This window comes from Ambystoma mexicanum, chromosome 7q (genome assembly GCF_040938575.1).
Source record: "Ambystoma mexicanum isolate Mex_15411 chromosome 7q, UKY_AmexF1_1, whole genome shotgun sequence".
Taxonomy (NCBI): Eukaryota; Metazoa; Chordata; class Amphibia; order Caudata; family Ambystomatidae; genus Ambystoma; species Ambystoma mexicanum.
In genome coordinates, this window is record NC_090941.1 from 992,077,718 (window position 1) to 992,096,571 (window position 18,854).

The following is an 18,854-nucleotide window of genomic DNA, read 5'->3' on the forward strand; positions in this document are numbered from 1 at the left end:
TATTTTAAATAATTCTAATCTTCTCTACCACCAATTTTTTTTTCAATATGCTTCAATTAGGTCTAATTTGTCTACATCTCGTATCATCTCCTTAATACCTGGTGGCTTTACAACTGTGAGCGTAGCACACAGCAAGAGGTGGCATTGCTTAATGTGAAACTTTATTTCCTAAACAAAATTATTGTATCTCTAGAGGGCCCATAATTTATATAACTCTAGTCTTCTTTACCATCATTCTTTTCAATATGCTTCAAATAGGTCTAACTTGTCTACATCTCGTATTATCACCTTAATATCTGGTGGCGTCACAACTGTGAGCGTAGCACGCATGCGAACGTTGACGTCACAGTGTTTACAACGTGCCGTCACTCATTTCCGACGTTCGTTGATTGACACACGTCAAAACAGCTGTTTACAAGAGTATCGGACCTCCACATGGTCCGGGTCTCTAACAATATATTTTTTACCCCTTCTTCTTTGATAAAAATGGGTTCATTTTGAGTTCCAACCACAGATATTTTCTGAATAAAGCCGGGTAGCATTTCGATCTTATACGCAGTGTGCACGCGCAAAGTGACGTCACAGTGTTTACAACGTGACGTCACTCGTATCGGACGCACGGCGTCCGACGCGATTCCGCCCTTTTCTCAAGTATTTAAGGACAAACAGGATTAGGTGTTTTACCATTGTCCGGGTAGTCAATCCTGGAATGGAGGTCATCCATCCAAAGCTACTATCACGACTACAAACTATTTCCCAGTAAGTACTTGTGGACTTCCTTGGGCAGTTTTTACTATTCTCTTGATCTTCTCCATCTAGTATTTTAGTAAGCCCTACACCACTTTCCACACTTTTTGTAAGAAGTTTATGTTGTTATTTTTTTAGGATTCCCTGGTATTTTCAGGATTTCCAGTAGCTTTTTGCACTTTATGGATGGCACAGTATTTTACTGCAAGATGAAACATCCATTTGAATTGCGACAATCCCAGCAAATTATCTTCAGTTGTTTGGACATATTTGGCTAGGTGGTAAATTGCCACCTTAATTACTCATTCAAGATTAGGTCATTTTTCATAATCATCTTCTTGACCATATTTTTCGGTGTTTTACTCTTTTTTCGAACAGCTCTGAGCCATATTACAAACACAGTCCATATCCAAGTTGATGAAGAGGACACACTTATATTTTTCTCTTTGATGAACAGCCACAGACTCATGTTTATTGGAAGTGTAACTATAGGTAATTGTTTTGTTTATAAAGGTATACCTTGTTGATTTTTAGGAACACATATTGATCCAAAAATGCTAAGAATTATATATTTTATATTATTCTTTGTAGGACTGATGTCCAAAAAAGATATTATTCAGCTTCTAAAGATGACATATATGGTATTTTTTACTTGTGATTATACTGCGAATCAGAGTGGATATTATTTACTTGTACTAATATGCATTGTTTAAATATTATGTTTTCCAGATAGTTTTGAAAAATTGAAAATTTTATGAAATTGCCCCTGAAGAAGTGATTTTTCTCACGAAACGCGTTGTGCCTCTAATAAATCATTTTATTTGTACTAAAGAATGTAACTGTGTCAATGTGTATTGATATATGTTATCAAACAATTACTTCTATATGTTGCATTGAATTTATGTGTTTTTTTGAAACATAAAATTGAAATCATAAAATTAACCAAATATTAGCAAAAAGCAGGACTCTTTATAGAGCCACCTATAGAGTGCAGAGGACGGGAGTTCCCACAATTGGGAATTTGTTCTAGTGTGTAGCATATGTCAGACCCTAACAAGCGTCGCAATGTTTGCTTTCGGTATGGGACCCGAGTCGTCACATACAGCTGTCATGGGTGCCTGTGATCAACATAGACCTGAATTACATGGCGCAGGCCTTAAATCCTAAGGCCCTTTCAATCATTTTGGGAATAACATTTACAAAACTCCAAACAAATTTAAAAAGAGAATACAAACTGTAAACTTGTATTACGGTTAGAGTCCAAGTCTCTGAGTACATTCCTATGTTCTGTTAACTCTGGCTCCTGCAAAGAAACTGCTGGGCTAGAGTGGGTTGTGCCATTTATATCTGGAACATCATCAACCCCTGCGGGTATTGAAGGGGTCCTCCAAGCGCATGGTGGAGATACTATAAATTAGAAGCAGATGATGTTGCTTTGGGTATGGAGAAGCTTCCACTCTACTTCTAAGGATTGTCCTCCTCCTGGTTACTATCCTATATGTCTTGGCTTGTTATGTTAAATATCATGGAATTGCAGGTATTGCTGCTCACGTTATACTTAAATGCACTAGTAATAAAATCTTCACAAAGCCAAGGAACAATGGGGCTCATTGCGAGTTTGGCGGTAAAGTGGAGGAGTTACCTCCAGCATACGGGAGATCACTCCTCCACTTTACCTCCAAAAACCAATCGTATTACCATCCGGTAATATCGGCAAATAATTCCCAGTAAATGGCGAGTTACACCGCCAACCCACCACTTGCAGTCTGATGGTATTACCGCTGGAGGTTAAACCTCCAGCGGTAATACCGCCTGACCAAGTGGCAGTATCGGTAATTCTGTTTACTGGTATTCTGTGTATTGACCGATGGAGTACTGGCAAACTCGTAATAAGCCCCAATGATCTTTGTAGTATTTTATTTGCATAGATTTGACTATCAGCCTCAGTTTCATATGTTTCCTTGCCACTTCTATAGCCCTAAAACGTAATCATGAACATCAGCGCAGAGATATATGACAAAAGCAATCATAGTTTTCAGAGAGATCTACAATAACTTTGTAGATAGATACTAATGACTTGGTTGGAAACCAAACAACCTTACTTTGGTTCTATGTTCATTTATCGACAGTCATTTGTTCGATGGGTTTTTTGCCAAATTTATTATTCCGAAACTCACCGACATTTTGTTTGGCTTATACCTTTCCCCACACCCCACTATGTTTTTGAATGAGTTTTTTCGAAGAAAGAAAATTTGGCAAAAACCCATCGAAAAATAGACTGCAGGTAAATGAACATTGTACCCTTACTTTACTTCTAAGAAATCCTTGCATTTACCTTCAGGAAAAAAGTTGATAACTATCACACAAACTCCCATAGTGTACAGTTATGTTGTCCTAGCAGCACTGCTATCCCAAATTGCGGCCAATGCACTACAAATCTTCTTTCACTAAAACGTGCAACCTGCTTTCTTGAGGGGCTTTGCATGAGTTTCCGGATGATAAGGACAACACATATTTCTTCTGGATTGCAAAAATGAAAATGTTGTCCCAGGGTAAAATGTTAGAAGGAATACAGTTGGAGAACAAGGAGAAGGTTTATGTATCTGGTCTTGGCAGTGTGGGCACCTTGGGCGGGGGAATAGGTCTTGCAGGGCTCAAAGGTGATGTAGTCCACAGAGTTTGGTCTTTCTGAACTTGTCCCTTAGATGAATCACTGCAGCAGTGCTTTTGTCTCTACCACCTTTTAGGGTTGTTTAGTGTTGGAACAATGGCAAGGGTCTTGTGGTCTCTTGAGGAGGGAGGATCTTGGTGGGCATCTGGTGTGTCTGTACATCTTCACCATCGAAATTTCAGTTTGCAACGATGAGGCAGAGAATGTAGTAGGGCGTGATGTACCCTTGCTGAGACCTTTGCTGTCCTGAATGAGCCTACCATTCCAGGGGCTCTTAGGAGAAAACATTATGTGGACATGATTCTTAACATTGTGATCTTCAATGTCGACCAATGATGCGGCGTGCTAGCTAAGCCTAGTCAATGTGGAAAACTGCCCTAGAGGAGAACATCTCTTCTAGCTTTTTATGGGGCTTCTAACCCCAAGCAGAAGACAGAAGAAGTGTCTGGGGTGTATGTAGGAAGTGTCCTGCTTGGCATTAAGAGTCTCTCCCTAATGTTCAATCATCATGTAAGGTGTTTCTTTGCCACAGTGGTCCCAATGGTATGGGTTTCTGATAGCGATACAATGCAAACCACAGAGTTCAATTAAAGTTACAAGATGTATTTTCTCTAGTAATCATTGCACACCTATCTGTAACCTTATCTTTTTATTTTCATGGAGGCAGGATAGATGTAAAACAGCACAGGTGGGGTAATAATTTAATTTAGAAAACAAAAAGTCAGAAAGGCATTTATTTTAGAAATGTGTTTTTGAAACTACTTGCAGGAAAACTATGAATCGTTTAAGAATAGTTATAAAGTTCCCATGATGGAAATTATAACTACTAATGAAATAACCACAGTTGTGGTCCTAAGAAAATTCACTTGGGGTGTTGAACACATTTCATCACCCACTTAAATCAAAACTAAGCTGATTAATATTACTTCTGTTAATATTGGCAGGCAAGAGCATGTATTGCACACCCGTGGAACCCCATAACTATCTGTTATATTTTCGCACGGTTTGATATATTTTAGGTTGTGAGCATTGGTCATAGAGAAATTATTGAACCAAAATAACCCTGATGGAATATACAATAGTGGTTTTATGACCATGAACACACAACAGACACCTGAATGGGGTTTAGGGATTGAGTGAACATAAAAACAAATATTTAACTTTAAATTGATCAATTATGTTCATATCAAGCTGGGAAATGCTTTGTAGGGAGTGTTAATTTAAATGTTGAGTCCACCTGATGGATGTGATTCAAAGATTCAGTTATCTGATCCATAGTTGCATTCTACACAAGAAAATGTGGAACATTGTCATGCAATGCAGTATTAAGGGAAACAATTAAATCATGCATTTACAGGGCAAAAAAGTAAATGTAACAATTATGCCAAATGAACCGTGATTATGCAGTGTATCTAATGACATCTCCATGTGGTGATTTTTGTGTGGGACAACCGGCAAGATCTGTGAAAATAGGTATGAGAAAATGCAAAAGCAACATGAAATTAAACAAGATTAATCCATGATTGGTTAGATACGTTCAATTAAGTGGACATGGACTATCCCTAGTGAGATTTTAGATATTAGCATTAGCCCCAAAATTACTGAAAAGAGGAAATGGGGAAAACATACAAAAGAAGGATAGTGGAACTATAAAATTCAATTTTAACTGCAAAAAGATTAAGCGACAAGTATGAATTGTTGTGCCACTTGTAAAACTCATAATGATTGGATGAGAATTAAAAAAGCCCAATGCTTGAACAATGTCATAAAACAGTAAGAGTGAATTATGAAGGATGACACCATTCAAATATGGCTGAAGTTCGAAAAGATCAGAAATATATTTGAAGTAATGGAATACACAAAATAAAAGGACACAGGCAATACAAGATAGTGTATCACAAAGCAAAACAAGGAACGATAGACTATTGTTTTGACAGATTGAATGTATGAAGAGCAAATTAAAAGGGAACTAAGAGGTACAGAGCAGGTTCTTCGGCAAGCAAACAGAAGAGAAGTAGTGATTAACTCTGAACACTAAAAATGCACCACAATGATACACAACTATGGGTGTTTATAAACGTAAAGGTAGGACAAATGTTTGTTTACATGACATAGATAAGGATGTTTCCCATGGCCCGTGCGAAGGTTAGGGAATACATAGGTAAGCAAATACTTTGTTGATAACTTTCATCATATAATTTTGATGATTATATTGCTTAAGTTTACAAGAATCAACTGACTCCACGAAATGTACCGTAGGCCATCAATAGGATCCTGAAAAAGGGCTTGATTAGTGTGTTTATACCAGCCACTTGCAAAAGCTAAATGTAATCCATGGCTAGTAAAGAATTTCAACTTGCAAAATAGTGTCAGAGTTAAAGGTATGTTGAGGCCCTAAAAAATAAGAGAGAAGTGTTACACATCATGTAGGTGGTCTTCTAGGCACAAGATCTTAATAGAAGGCATGCCCATGCACGTCAAAAAGACAATACAATAATTATATTGGTAGATCAAGGGTAGTTTTCTTTAGCAGTGAATAAAGTTTTTTGAACAAACCTGTCAAAAGCTGAAAAATCAGCCTCTTGAGGGGTTGCATTGATACAAGGCTGGCTTGTTTGTGCTGCTGTGTAGTTTGGAATAGAAGAGAATGCAGATCCGGTTTGATAAGGGAAAGAGTGCTGCGCTGGAACCTGTAACGGCAAAAAGAAAAATCCAGTAAACCTCTGCATCCAAGGTAAAACAAGAATGGGGGTGCAATAAGCAACAAGATAAATTACATAGTTGCCTTTCATATCCAAGTACAACGTTAATGTGTGTCAGGAAATAAGCCAGACAGGTTCTAATGATTGAGCACAGACCCGCACCTGTCATTTAAGACAGTAATAAACTTAGGAGACTACCACTGCCAACAGGATGCTCCTTTGGCTTCTGTTCAAACCCGCAGATCACCACCCTGATCTAGAATTCGAGCCCACTTGCAATAGTTATGACAAAGCAGCCAGGGCACACCGGTCCAGGGGGATGTGGTTTAACATAAATACAGTATAATAGCCAATTGGTTGGAAATGAATCAATGCCCACTGTGACCAACACAGCAAACAAATCAGATATGAGATCTAACACCTTTATTAGCAAGCACATTGGATCAGGAGATGAACGAATTACCAATGGGTTTCACTTACATCCCAAAAGAAATGTCTATATTAATTGTGTTAGGATGTCTAACTCAACGTAAGCCAGGGCTTTACGGAAGAATAGGGTTCCTTTGAGGTTTCCTTGCCCCAATAAGAGCATAAACCAGCATTAAAACTGCCAGGGCGGCTTCTACTTGGAATGATGCAAGGACTATCTAAAGGATCTACTTATCTCATACACTGTCCTTCGTTATTGTTAGGTAGAAGCCTGTGCAGTTCCCTTAGGGAACACTGCAAAAGATTTAGGACTACAGGTGTTAGCAGTAAACCCACTTGGTAGCAGTCTGTACCACCCAGATTTACCTGGTAGCTGTGACTGAGCAGTCAGACTTCTCTCAAGAAGAGTTAGGCAGTATGCAAAGTATACACAATAGGCACTCAGACACAATAATACAAGCAAACACTGACCAGAGCTTTGGTATCAAAGTATATAATTATTTATTTAAAAACACACTGTTTGAAACACTCCAGCACTCTTGTTGTAAAATATTCTAAACACAGTTACTATTGTAATATATACACCCCTTTTTCCTTAACAGATAAGTCACAGTAAAACACCACTTATTTTCATACAGAGGTGAGCGCTTAACTAGATGGCACTCCAATAAGTTAGTGAGAAAGGGAGGGAAAAAGACAGAATATGGAAAGGTACACCAGTCTAAGATTCAAGAACACTGTTAGCAAGGCAGAAGAGCAGAAGTCACTGGTGAGCCAAAGTCCAAAGGCTGGGCCCACTCTTCGAGAGAGCAGAGCACAAATGCGCCCAAGATCACACAGTTACACTAGGCTTAGAAAGTCTTGCAGAGGGTTCAAAAAGAGTTTAGAGAGGCTTAGGAAAGTTTAGCCAGGGTGTCCCAGGCTAACCCAGGTTCGAAAGCCGGGGGCTAAATCTACCCCGTACAGTCGGTAGCAAGGGAAGCCAAGCGGGACACGGTACCTTAAGTGGGAAGGATCCTCCAGCGGTGGCAGTTGTTCCTGGCAGTGGGTGCAAGTCGCGTCTTCGTCCAGGGGAAGGGAAGATCTCGACTTGGAGGAAAGATGAAGGTCGTTGCACTGCCAGGGAAGAAACCAGCCGCAGAGTTTTCCGGTTAAAGGTGGTACCTTTTGTTCGCTGTCGTGGTAAAACGTGGTATCCCGGTTGCCGGGGTGCTTGGCACAGGCAAGGCGGGCACGAGGTACGTCGGGAAGGCGAAAAAGACGGTGAAACTGGTTATCCCCACCAGTCAAAGGAAGAAGACTCTCCGGCGGGAGATCTCCTCTGTCGTTGGGAAAAGTGGTGAGACGGTCCAGCAGGGCTCCACCGGTGGTGGCGTCATGGCAGGTCGGCTCAGCTTCTCCCTCATCGGATTCTTAGGTCCTGTGGTGACTTCTGAAGTTCCAGTCCCCAAAGCCCTGCTTTTATGCAGAAAACCCCCATTCACTCAGCCTAGCTGTCACTCAAACATGCTAAGTGGTGCCAATCAGGACGGAGTGCGACTTGAGTTGCCTAAGCAACTCAGTCCAGGGTGCCTAAATCCCCCTCCGCCCCTCCTAAGTACCCCAGACAGAGTGGCACCACTTTGGAGGGCTTCTGTGGAGAAGCCCGCCAAAAAGTGGAACAAAGGGCTCGACTTGGGTTGGAGTCACAGAAGAGAACACAAACGCCATTTTAGAATCAAGTTTTGGCAAACAATACCAACCGGAGAATTAATATTAATTAAATAAACCGGCGGTATGTTCGAGGCTACCGTAAATAATTAAATAAAGATAGTAGCCTCGAACAATGGGAAAATCCCATAGAGAAATATTCGCGGTTGAATATAAAAAGTAGTATCCACTGCCACCAGCCAAAACTTGATCAGGGGGGACGGAGACGTGCCCCCTCGACTAACAGACCCCGGGGCAATTGAATTGCCCCAGCCAGTATGTCCACAATATGATGGTTTGTACTGGTTCTGTTCAGAATTTAAGACTAGTAAAGTCAATGGTGACTTTACATGCCCTGGGAGACAGTAGTCAGTCCCAGGGTATGGAGTCTATACTGGGGGGTCACTATGCCACCCCTGTGTTACTACACTGAGGGTGCTGTGTAACACACATCACAAAAACACATGAAGCCCTATGGGGTAAAAGACCCCATAGCCCATTAAACACACTTAGATTCAAAGAAACACACTCAAATCATGCCCAAGACTGAGGGTAAAAGAGTCTCACTCTTGGCAGAAGAGAAAAAAATAAACCCCAAAAATCCAGCAAAGCTGCTGGGGGACTCATTAGGTTAGGAAATTCTGCCTAAACAGAGAATTCTCCCTAACAATTATGTAGCACCCAGTTTGCTTTTTGTCTGAAGGCTCACAGTTCCAAGCATAAAACATAGTTCTTGACCAACTCCTGCCATCAAGTATTTTCTCTCCCTACCCTGCTTAAGGAATTGACGTTTGACACAGCTCTATCAGCAAGTATTTCTGCCCCTCCTTTAGGGTTTTGTCAGGCTGGGATATTCTCACCCACCTACTACAGTTCACCCTACCGTGCCAAAGTATATAAGCCAATGGCAGGCTCTTGCTTCTCCCTCTTGTCTCTGGCTCCTGCCATGGTCTGAAACATAGGCTTTGGTATACTTGCAGCTCTCAGTTTTCCTTTGGTCTTTGTCTCAGCCAGTGTCTGAGATGGTTACATGTGATTTTAACCAAGCCAAAATAAATAATCCCATAACAACTAATACCATAATAACGAGTTACAAAATAACAAATTCATTTTTGTTGTTTTTGGGGGAGTTCCTCCGCCAAGCACCCCCTTTTTTGTTCCTAGTACTTTCCCCCACCCACAAAACTACTATTCCCACTCCCAATCCTATTTTTTTTTTTTTCCAAATTCGTTATTTTGGAATTAATTATTTTCGGTTCCCTGCAATTGGATTAGTTATGTTATTTGTTATATTCACTGCATACCGTCTGAGATATGGCCCTCAATAGGCTTGCAGATTTCCTCCTTCATCTAAGCCTGGCCTTTGCCAGTGACTGAGATATACATTTCGGCAGACATGTGGCTCATTTTTTAGCTCAGCGGTGAGCTAGAATGATCAGTAGGCTGGCACTGTCATTTTATCACCCTAGGCAGACTGGTAGTTCCTTTTTTTCTCCAGACGTGGTTTCTTCTCCTGACTCCCTCTAACAATATCCTGCCTTCAGGTAGGTAACCTGGACGGTTCCTCTTCTGGTAGCTAAATAAGAACTTATATAGTGCTAAATCGGACTGATAACCAGAAAACACTTAATTGGGGGTTCGCTATACCCCCTCCTGCAAAGGCTTAGCTTGGATTTCTCATTAACCCACTCCAGTGTCAGATCTTCCCTCCTTATGCTTCTCAGGTGTTTGCAGGTCCCCTCTCCGGTTTCATAACGGAAGATAATTATCTCACTCCGCCTTCTGGGCAAGGACTGAAAAGCATGCACCATCATTTTGGAGTGTGACAGAAGTGCCTAACTCACTATGCAGCTACATGTCTGCCCTCTGTGTGGGTTGTCCTGGTTTCGGAGGTCCAGCAACTACTAGTGGGTGAGATGTCTGTGTTACCGTTTTGTGAGCGGTCCTTGCTCATATTGAAGTCTCGTGGGTGGAATAAGGATTTCTTATGAAAGCTTCAGCCGCCTGTATGGATGTTGTTCTCCAGCTGCTCCGAGGGATGTCCACATGAGTGCAGGGACAAATGTGCTTGCCGTGAGATTAAGAAGGGAGGCTTTCCTGAGATGAGGAAGTGCATACTTGGGGTTCACAATGTGCCCCTGAGGGGAAGATGGATAAACGTTAGCGGAGCTCCATAGGCTTGCCCTTGTTTAAAGGTATTACCTATGCTGCAGGCAGAATATGTTGTGTCCCTCTGAGCGTCTCTTCTTTCCATATGGTGGACAGGAAACGTGACTTGATCTACTGTTGTACGTAAGGAAGAACCTTTATAGAGTCTTAGCAGGCATGCATAACATTTACACCTCTCTGCGTGTGACCATAGAAGATTAGCCCATCCAAGGTTTAGAATGTCCTAGGTTCTAACCATGTTGGCCCTCAGTAAGTCACAGGACAGGTTTTCCATGAAATGTGCCGGTCATTTACAATGGGCGAATAAAGCTCATAGGTTTGCTGTTTGGGATTAGGTCTTGATGCTGCAGTTGTCCCAATGATAGATAGGCTAATGTTATACTAACTATGAGAACCTCAGCGCCAGAGAAATTCATATTTTTCTAGGTGTAGGAACTCCAGACCCGCTGGTTTGTTGCATAAGCAGTGCTTTTTGGCTTGTCTCTCACCTTACTAGATCAGTTTCTGTGCATAGGCACACATTGCAGGCTTTTGGGGTAAGGGAGTCGTCAGAACAGGCGACCCAGTTGGTCCAATTTAGTCAAAGGAACAATGCATAAATGCAAGGTCCTTGTCTTTTCTAGAGGTTTCTGTTTTCTCCAGATACAGGCAGAGTTTTCGTCGTGTCTAGGGAGGTCTGAAAATCTGGCAGAATTGCTGCACAGTCTCAGCTGAGGCATCCTCTTAGTGTTTCAGGGACTTCATCATTGAACAAGTTAAGTGCAGAGGAGTAACAACTGGGAAGAGGATAGATGGTAGTCCAGACACAGATTGTGATGGTTCCAGTTACTCTTAAGCTATATATATATATATATATATATATATATATATATATATATATATATATATATATATATATATATATATACACACACACATACACAGAGGAGACCACCCACCATCCCTCCTTAGACTGTACACTTCTCCCAGTATGGCCTACTCCCTTTCCATCCCCTTCCTCCCCAACCTGCTCTCCTCTACCCCTAGCCCCCATTCCTCTCTCTCTCTCTCTCTCTCTCTCTCTCTCTCTCTCTCTGTGTTTATCTCTCTGTTGTTTCTCACTCTCTCTATTTATCTCTATGTTGTCTCTCCCTCTCTCCCCCTCTCACTCTCTCTCACTCTGTGCCACTCACTCACTCACTCACTCACTCACTCACTCACTCACTCACTCACTCACTCACTCACTCACTCACTCACTCTGTGCCCCTCTCTCGCTCTCCCTCTCTGTCTGTCTTCCTCTCTCTTTCTCTGGGTGTGCCTAGCCAGTATTCCTGTGGCATCAATGCCCCTCCTTGTGCCCACAGCCATGTGCAGACAATCTTCCATGTCTAGTGTGCCTAACTTACTCTGCTGGCAATGAGCCTACTTCCCGGTCTGTAGTAAATCTGTTCCCTGATTTCTGCAAAGACGTTGGTGCCTTCTTTTGTGTTCCCACATTCTTGGGTAGCCTGCCTGTTATTCCCAGAGTGGCCAAAACTGTGGCTCTGACTGGGGTCTCCCACACAGCCTTCCCCATTTTGGCCTGCCATCCACTTCCACAAAGGACATATTCCGGTGTGAACAAAGCCTTGAATGGAGACATTGCCAAAGCGCTAAACTAGATTATGGTCATACTGCCTCCTAGGGAGTTTTGGGAAAACTGGGTATGCAATAGAATGGCCTGGTAGTACAAACAAATATGAGAAATTAATTGGAGATTCAGTCGCGTTTTTCATGAAGCCACCTGGTTCCCAAGGGATAGCAGGAAGAATGTGTGCCATGAGGTTTCAAAACAGGAGCTGCAAAAGGTGTTGCATAGTAAACTGCCACAAAGCCCGAGAATGATCTAGATTGCCAAATTGGTTGAGCTCATGGGAGAGGACATGACTGTGTTCAATTTGCTGACTTCACTGTTCACACTCACTACATGATTGGGTCGTTTTGGTTGGGCTGCACATCAGAAGTTTCATGTACTTGTTTTGACTAATGAGGGTAGGCCATTTTAGTAAATGTTACCATTGTACAACTTTAGCCAATTAGGATTGAGTATTTACTGCGGACCACACAATGAAGTAATTCGTAGGGGACTGCAATTAGGATGGTCACGGGTAATGCACTAACTGTGTACACTAATGTATATTGTGTTTAGATTTCTATGTAGGTGAGGGCCAACAGGGGACATGGGATTACCATGTACTTGAAATTTGTAAGGTATTCACATTTTGTGGTTTTTGTCTTTAAATACTGTAACTCAATGTGGACGCACGGATACATCATGACCGTGGACATAGAGCGCGGAAAGTGCCACGTCTACATTCTCACGGCTGGCTGTTTCCACAACGCTCTAAAAAGCGAGCAGAAAGCACCGCCCTTGCTGAAAATCAAGCACACCAGCGCGATTACCTCTCCGTCCACAGTCATTATTTATCCGTAGGACCCACCCAGAGCAGCAAGACACTGCTTGACTAAAGGTTATAGAAACCTGATATCCGAGTACCCAGGACTGGAAAGCCACATTTTATCTCCCTATTACTCCTGCCTTATTTTAAGGTAATATATGTAAGGGGAAAGTTACTCTGACTAGTGCTGCACCAAAATGAACTGTACGTCCTGAAGATGTCTCCCAAACTAACCAACTGTGTACACGTGAGTACCGTGTAACACATTTCGAGAGCCGAAAAACGTGTCGACCTCCGGAATAAGGAAATCTGACTTATACTGTGCTCTTCGGATTAGAAAAGACACCATGTACACCTATGTGTTCTGATAAGATAGTAGGGACACCACCATCATACTAACCCCCAGTCACCATTATTTGTCTGTATATAAGTGTATTGGTTTGCATACAGCATTATTGGTCACATTCACACGATTCAAATATGTATGTTGTTAGGTTTATCATTGTGATTGAATGATGAAGCCCCTGTCTAGGCTTTTTTAGGTTGTGCAAGAATAAAATTGTTTTTGGTACACAAAAACAACTGAGTAAAGTCATACTCTCTCTGAAACCATAAGCATAATAATAGCTGATGGTCAGGCAATCTAAGAATGGAAAGTATCGAGTGCCTTGAACAAAGTAAGGGAGGGGTAGCCAGCCTCCTATTTTTGATCTCCTTGAAACCTTGCCACACTTGAGTCTAGCCCCCCCGACAAAAAATAATTTTGTGGAAATACCCAATAGATGATCGGCACTGAGAACTGCCTCAGCCATTACCAAAGCGACAACAGGCTCAAGACTGGATTACTGCAACATCCTCTTCGCAGGCACCTCTTCTAAAAACCTACTGAAACTACAAATCATCCATAACGACGCACTCCGAGCAGCCCTCAGCATCCCCAAAAGAGAACACATCTCTGCAGCAAGGCAGGAAGCCCATTGGCTCCCCATCAAAGAACGGGTCCTTTTCAAAACTCTTGCCATCACTCACAAGTGCATCACCGACACAACCCCCCACCCCCTACCTCTCTCAGAAAGTAGCCAAAGCAGGCTCATCCAGACCTACCAGGACACCGTACTCCCACCATCACTTACTTCCCAGAGTCAAATGCGCCAAAGCAGGTGTTGCCAGCTTCCCCTTCATTGCGGCCAGGTAATGGAACTCCCTGCCGCTCACCCTCAGAGCTGAACCTTCCCACTCGGCCTTCCGTAAAGCCTTGAAAACGTGGATGTTTAACTAAGCCATGCACCCATTCTAACATTTACCAGCATTACTGTCAGTTCTCTCTGTTCGTATGTATGTGCCCATATAACTATGCAAACATGTTTTTACCTCCGTAACAGCGCTTCGATGCCCATGGGCTGCGGTGCGCTTTATAAATGAATACACAAATTATTTTAAAAATAAATGCTTGAAGGGGTAGTCAATGCAACTCCGAGGATGTGGCTGATGTGGGTGCATTTTCTTAAACCTGCCATGAGGAGTGCTGAACGGCTTTCAGAGGGACCAAGGTAGCATCTGGTAAGCAGGGCAATGCCACCAATAAGGAAGGAGATGTCTATGTGAGTTCGCATTTAGAGTTCACATGGGCAACCTGACTGAATGGGAAATGGTTCAAGCTGGGCGGACGACCTGCGAGTCAGCTCAGCCCACATCCCTATGTTTGCCCTTGCTGATGCCCGCAAAAACAGGAGTGAGACTGGTCTCCACTCATTGGGGGACTGCCAAATGTTTGAATAGTGCATTGAATATGATTGGTGAGATGGCCCCTGTGTGTGTGGGTAGGCTGTTGTGGTAGTGACAACATAAGCTAATGTTACAAGACACTTTCCGTAGGACATTTTTATGCTTTGTTTTTGGCCAATCCTGTAACTATCCCTGATAACTCTTATCTAAACTACACATCCAGTGTTGTGTCTATTGTGGAATCCATTGAGCTTTATTACAGATGCCAGACATTTTTGATCATGCTGCCTCATGTCCCAATGTTGCATTTACACCGTGGTGTGAGACTTCTAGTCATGGAGGGCGTCATACTCTCTATGCAAAGATCGACCGTCCTCCAACATGAATGTTAGTTGTGGCGAGAACGTGATGCTCTCCACTGAGCCAATCCGTGGGGCTTCCTTCAGTAGATCAGGGAAAGGCTCACTCTATCCCTAACACTAACAGGGGAGATGAAGGGCTAGCTACAAGCCTTGCATTCATTAATGTATGGGAATCCCTAGGTGTTTTGAGTGAACTAAGTTTGTGACTTCACCTGTCTTTTAAGGACAGTGTAAGTACCTGGCCACTCTTGTAAATCACTTGACTTTGTGGGCTCCATCACAAGTATCTTCTAGCCCTCTTGATTACCACAAGACTGGTTTTCTGATTATACCAGTCTTTGATCAGGGCCTGACTAGACTGTAGATCCTTTGCTATTAGATGGGCCATTTCTTACAGAGGCCAAGCATGCAGTCTAACACATCATTGATTTGACTCAGAGTTTCCTGCCCATCCTTCCTTGATTAAGGAAATGGAAGCCCATCACAATGCCACCAAATAGAAGCTCGAATGGTGAAAATCCTATTCTCTTCTGTGGTGCCTCCATGAGCACTGTAGGAGGAGATCTCACTTTTACCTTAGGGGCTCTGTCATGAGAGGACAAAGCTAGTGGATATGACAAGGGAAATGTGCACAAGAACACACATTGAATATCTTTGCGTCACACAGGCACTCGGGATCCAAGATACATGTACAGTAAAACTCAGGATGTGCAAGTAGAGTATGATAAGAATACAAATATATGGAAATGGACGTGGGTTAAGTACTAAAAAGCTCCTTAAGAGTCCAAAGAAAGTCGGCCGCTCCTCACCCACAATTGCTGTTACAGGCACTGCCAGCGCTAAAACCACATACAGGACAAGCAATGACAGCATCTGTGAGTTAACACTCTTGATGGTATTGTATAAGGTAACTTAAAGACAATACTCCCAAGGAGAGAAAACACCACCTGGAATGTCAGTGAAACCCACGAATCCTACTGCTCAAACAAGGACCCAGAAAGGCTATAACAGCAAAGGGAGGATACCGTAATATACAAGACTCCTGACAAGGGACAAGTAGGGATAGTGCTTACAGAACAGTAAGGAAAACATAGGTATTCACACATGAGCGGGATACAACAGCACACTAAACCTAACAATCAATAGGGAAGAAAGAGAAGTGCGAGGGAAACCCAGGAATAGAGAGAATGGAAAGGGAGCAGGGAACACGAAATTGCAAATGTAAAACTTCCTTATTTTTATCATTTTTTGGATAGGGTTCACTGACGAAAGGCGGGCGGCCTTTATTTGTATACGAGTATTAGCTGGAGGTAAGGTCCTATAATCAGTCGCAAACAGGCCTTCTATGTATCTCTTCTGGTGATATTTATATTTTTTAACTCATTCGTGTGTCTTGAGTTATTAGTAATATCGCAAAAATGAAGTGTAAGCAAAACTTGAGCAAAACACAACAAAGAGAGCTTGGGAAGCGGTTGTAATGGGTGGACAGTGCAGTCTATCAACTGCGCCTAGACCAGAGGGCCCCAACCAACAATAAAAGTAATCAAGGAGACCAAGAAATCTGCTGTTGAATATTGTGAATGACTGAAAGTGCTTTGAGCTTTGGGGAAGGCAATCCAGAGCTCCTATCAAGTATAATGAGACTGTTGAATAGCATGACAAGAGACTTTGAACGTTGGGAAGGAGAACCCAGAGCCTTGCTGAATAATGGAGACCAGTTGTTGAACCTTGAGAATCAAAGTACTTAACGGTTGGGGAAGGGAACCCCGAGAAACCCGCTGAACATAGTTAACCAAAAGGCATTTAGAGCTCAGGTGGGGGGGGTTTTGGGGGGATCCCTGAGAAACCTGCTGAACTTTGTGAAACCAGGGAGCTTCGAGCATGGGGAAGGAAACCCTAACAACACTCAGTGAACTTTGTGAACTATTATGCTTTGAACTTGGAGAAGGGAGCCAAAGAAGTTTACTGTTTAAAACTTAAACCTTTGTTGTCTGTGTCATCTCTTCATACCAGGCCTTTCTCACAACACACAATAGCGAAGCAAGTGAGTAATAATGCTTCGTCGACTGCCTGGAGACCTGACTTTCCGCTGGCGCTCCTCGCTGCAGATTTTAAGGGCTAGGCAGGGCTATGGAATTGCTTTTGCCGGTCTCAGGGTCCTCACAACTGGTTCTCAAAGGTGAAAGCTGACCACCATACTGCCTGGAGATTGCCCTTGCCTCCGGCGCTACGCACCATGCTGCAGATTTTAAGGGCTAGAAAGGACCCTGGAATTGCTTCTGCCGGCCTCAGGGTCCTCAAAGTTGCAGCCTGACCACCATACCACCTGGAGGTTGCCCATACAGTATGAAGTAGTGGAGAATCTGTAAGCGCTATACACACACCTACACAGACACACACCTACACACAGAGCCTGCATGTAAGGACCCCTGTCTTAATAGACATTTTGGGGAACCCAACACTCCTGAATATCCCGGTGAGGCTTTTAGCAATGTCAGGTATCTTCAGCATGGCTTCTGGATACCTGGTTGCATGCTCACGAGCACAAGGATAAACAGACTCCAAGAAGATGAAGTCTGATCCATGGGACTGACGATGTCAATCCCTACCCACAATCTGTATTGACACCGTTGGCAGTGGTCCCAGGGGTCCTTATTTCTTTCCACTAGACTTGCCTGAAATCTGATAAGAGTGATTTTTCAGTAACCCTCCTTTTCAGGACCAATAGAAGTGAGGATCTAACCGGTCCATGATTTCCTTCAATCCAAATTAACCTGCCAAAGGTATATTGTATGCTAACCACATCAGGAAGATGACTTGCTCATGTCTCGTCTCCGGTGTGCACCTGGCTTAGGGTCTGCAGGCTCTGTGTACAAAAGCACGTCTTCCCAATTACTCTTATGTTTCCCATGGGTTTCCCCTTTTAACTGGAACAGTGACTATTTTCTTAGGCCTCTGCAAGTGAAACATTTGCTTTGTTCTTTGCAGTACAAGAAGATCCATCAGGTCAGTTTCACATCCTTCACAAAGGGAGATGCCTCTGAAGCACCTGACTAGGGTTCCTGGGTTGCAAGTACACCTTGCCATCTGACTGAAATTCAGTCTCTTTTCCATTACAGGAATGAGCCCTTCAGCAGGCGGTCACTTGAACCGAGATCATCTCATGGTAGCACAACTGTTACAATGCCTGCAGAGTTCTGGTCACACTAGTGCCATACCCGCCAACTCATTCCCAAAGAATACTGAGGCTGGTACATTATCTCTGAATCCGACTTACATCCCCACCATCTTGTCACCTATCGAAGAGTTAGTATTACAGTATCAAACATCTTCACTGGACCAAACGTCACACTTGTCGGCACCTTACATTTTAGGGAACATGTCACAAGGATTACTAGAGACCAATTTACTATAGTTCTACTGGCTCCAGTGTATAAATAGCAGATGTCTCATGGGCAGTGATGAAAACACTGAACAAATACTCGTGGGATATCTTAAGACCTTCCTGTATGACATCTTGGAGATGATGTGACACATGTAGGGAAATCATGGTTATTTAAGAGGGGAATACCTGTTGGCTCCTCCATTAACAAAGATCGACTTTGTTGCCTGTACTGTTCCTACCTTTTCATTTGGGGCAGTTCCTCCAGTGGGTAATAGCCTGCAGTCCTACCTCCCTTCTGTACTGCCGAGTCTCCTAAGCAACCCACCTTCCAAGACCTGGGGTCTCTGTTCATTGCTGGGCACAACCTCTTGGGAGTACTACCCTTCAGTTTTTAGGGGGGGTTCTGATGTTTTAGATTATCCTCCTGCTTTGGAGTAACCCCTTAGATCTTCAGTTTTACTCTATGTGTAACCTGTTCATCTGCAGCTATTGCAAACCTCTTTGGGTTCAACCCCTTAGAGTCAGCAAGGTGCGACCGCAAAGTAGTAGGACAAGCGT

At 42.9% G+C, this 18,854-nt stretch overlaps 1 protein-coding gene across 2 annotated transcripts in view; it reads right to left on the minus strand.

The window, feature by feature from the left end:
* Positions 1-18,854, minus strand: part of C2CD3 (C2 domain containing 3 centriole elongation regulator) — a 594,096-nt gene that overhangs the window by 197,460 nt on the left and 377,782 nt on the right. For both annotated transcript variants that reach the window (XM_069640138.1, XM_069640137.1), the window contains one exon: positions 5,975-6,108. In XM_069640138.1, coding sequence (XP_069496239.1) covers positions 5,975-6,108 — 134 coding nt within the window. The remainder of the gene's footprint in view (positions 1-5,974; positions 6,109-18,854) is intronic.